Raw genomic sequence first — 2,995 nt, 5'->3', positions numbered from 1 at the left:
TGCTGCTTGGCCTGCTGTGTTCATCCAGCCCTGCACCTTGTTGTCTCTTGCTATTAAATCACCCTTTTTTTGAAGGGAAACTTCTTAACGGGCATAACCTGAGGTGGATACAAAAGTGGCTGCAGTTTTGCTGATACACAAATCTAAGAGGAAATATTTTCTCTAGCACAGCCAGAGGCCTTACTTTTCCCATTTCTCCATTTAGTCGGTCCATTGCCATTGATACAATTTGGTTAAAATATCCTCTAAAACTTCTAACCCAGAATTGATAAAAAAAAGTGATTTGTAAAGCTTTACTACAACTTCTTTGCACCCTATACCTTTATATCACCAACGAATGATATCCATTAAAGAAAAAAATGGTTTAAGAACAACTTATTTAACTTGGCTCATAACATTTCAACATTTGTGTTTCTCAAGTGTACGCGTTCCTGCTCCTGTATCTTTACAATTTGATCATTTGTTTTACACTGCTTTTCCTCATTGCCCTTCCCAATTATGTCACTTTCCACTTCTCATTAAATGCTATTTACCAAATTATCTTTCCTTTAACCAGTCAATAACTCCAGCAATCTGCTTTGTTGTTGATTTATTTTTCAAACTATGGACCATTTGCAAACTTTTAAATTATGCATTTCATACCAAAGTCCATATCATTCACATAAAACTGATTCCTGGCACACAACACCAGGTAGTTCTTTCCGATTTGACAAATAACAGCTATGTACTCTGCCTCAGCTAATTTTCATATCTGTGCAGTCACTGATCGTGGACTATCAATTTTTCCAGTTTTTTAACAGCTCTTTCTCATTCATCACTTGACAAAAGTTTCCAGGATAATCAGTAAATCGTCAAGAAGGAATTTAGAATTATTTTTAGACGTTATTATAACTTGAAGAATTATAGTGGTAAATATGGACTATCGAATTTTAATTTAAATCATCTGATCATAATACCAAAGATCTTTAGTGGGCAAAACTATTTAAAAAAAAAAGACAAACTGACCTAAAGTAGCTTCTGCAATTCCAGATCATGGATTGAGGCAAGTTCAAGAAACCAGAGTGGGAGAAATGAAATTGTCTCCGCTGAAATTAACATTTTAGCCGAAGACTTTGAGACCAGGTAACGAGTCAACATCAAGAAATTCACATTATTAAGTAATCAGTTTAATTAGGTAAGTGCATCTACAAGACAAAAGCTGCCAACAACCGTTCAGCATGTGAACACAATGGAACCATACCTGGAAATACATCAAGAAATCATATTTTAACTTTTCTTGAGCAACAGCGCAGAGAGAAAGAATGAATGGATTTGCAAAGAGAGCTGGAAGTCTCTTGCAGTTTCTATCAGCCTCTGAGAAGATAAGCAAATTGGGGAAACAACCAATGAGAGCTCAAAATATCTGCAAACTTTGCCACTACTGAGAATATGTGTCAACAATTCAACAACCATAGTCTCCCGATAAAAATTGTAACATCAAGAAACGTAAGGATCTCCATTCTTCCTGTCTATACAAGGCAGTCTCTCTTTTAAACGTATTACCCGTGTCCACGTCTATGTATAATTCTGCGGTTTATCACTAGTCGATTCAGTAGATAGTAAAATTCCCTTTTCTTTCACTCAAGAAAATTCTATAATTGGCTCCTTAATATTTGACTAATGCTACTTTTTAAGTAAAGCATGAGAGCTGCATGATACAAAAAATAAAAACATTTGTTGTCACTAACCAAGAGGTGGTGAAAAGGAGGGGAGCCAAATCACCCTAACTCACCTAGTCATAACACTGTCATAAGTGCACACACTACTGACTGATAACAGAATAGATTAATTGATTTTTAGAACACGTTTACACAAATTTAGTGCCAAAGTGATGTTGAATTCACACTATCTACACTGAAGCAGGACACTGCACAACTTCCTCTTCTACATATTTCTTATCAAGAATTTATATTTTTCAGATAAATATTTGCCACTGTCATTCTCATGCGTGCATTTAAATTTGAAAAACAATAAATTTATTCACTAAAGCTTGCTGGTGAAATTATGAAAAAAGGAACTATCACAAAATTAGGAAACGGAGGCTGATGTGGACAAGAAAACCACAACTTAACCAATTCACACCACAGACAGCAAAGTACTGGTTCTCAGTAATCAAGTACTGATGCCACTTTCTTCACTTACAGGGGATGGGTGGGCGGGGAAAGCCGGCGGAGGGGGCTTGGGGTGGACTGTGGTTAGGGGAAAGCCGAAGTTGGTGGGGGGGGGGTGGGCTTGCGAGAGTAAGTGGGGTGGTATGGGAGAAATGGGGTGGTAAGAGGGAAGGCAGGGGTGGGTGGAAGGTGTAGAGGGGAGGGAGTAGGTGGAGAGAGGAGGTAAGGGGAAGGCTGGCAGGGTGGTGGTGGTTGGGGTGGTAAGGAGAAGGCTAGTAAAGTGATTCAAGTCATTACCCTCACGTTCCTCCCGCAAAAATACCGCCCGATGGCGGGCCCCTCAGTTCTCACCTGCCCCCCGCTCCTGGAGTCGAACCTTCCGGGACGGAGAGGAAGCCGGGGCATCGCTCGGGTCGCCATTAAGCCGCGTGCCGGTCGGCTGAGTTCCGCCTGGGGCGCCGCTTATTTGCTCAGGTCGCGACCCATCCATCAGCCTCGCGTAGGCAGTACTCAACTCCAAGCCGCTCTCCGGAAGTTTCTTCCGAAAGCTGCCTCCGTTCCTGATACCACAACCACCGCCACCGCCATATTGAAAGCGATGGACGTCACGGCGAGAGGACAATGCATCGATCTCAGAGTCAATCGGCCCGTCCAAACTGAAGCAATCGAGAGACGATCAGTTACTGCGCCTGCGCAGTGGACCGGCCGTTCTGATGGACAATCGAGAGCAGAACTCATTTGGACCAACGGTTTGTTTTTTCATCCAATTCTAAAATGGTGACGGCTGGGGCTTTCGTGGCGCAGTGAAAACATCCAAATCTCCGAGATAAGAGTCCCATCTCTCT

General features: G+C 41.7%; 1 protein-coding gene across 1 annotated transcript in view; it reads right to left on the bottom strand.

The window, feature by feature from the left end:
* LOC109913174 (TBC1 domain family member 14-like) overlaps positions 1–2,792 on the bottom strand; it is a 58,671-nt gene extending 55,879 nt beyond the window's left edge. Inside the window, exon 1 of the mRNA XM_020512654.2 lies at positions 2,502–2,792. Within this exon, the coding sequence (XP_020368243.2) occupies positions 2,502–2,640 (139 nt within the window). The 5' untranslated portion in view covers positions 2,641–2,792. The remainder of the gene's footprint in view (positions 1–2,501) is intronic.
* Between the last annotated feature and the right edge of the window lie 203 nt (positions 2,793–2,995).

This window comes from Rhincodon typus, chromosome 1 (assembly GCF_021869965.1).
Source record: "Rhincodon typus isolate 14 chromosome 1, sRhiTyp1.1, whole genome shotgun sequence".
Taxonomy (NCBI): Eukaryota; Metazoa; Chordata; class Chondrichthyes; order Orectolobiformes; family Rhincodontidae; genus Rhincodon; species Rhincodon typus.
This window is presented reverse-complemented; position numbering and strand designations above follow the sequence as displayed.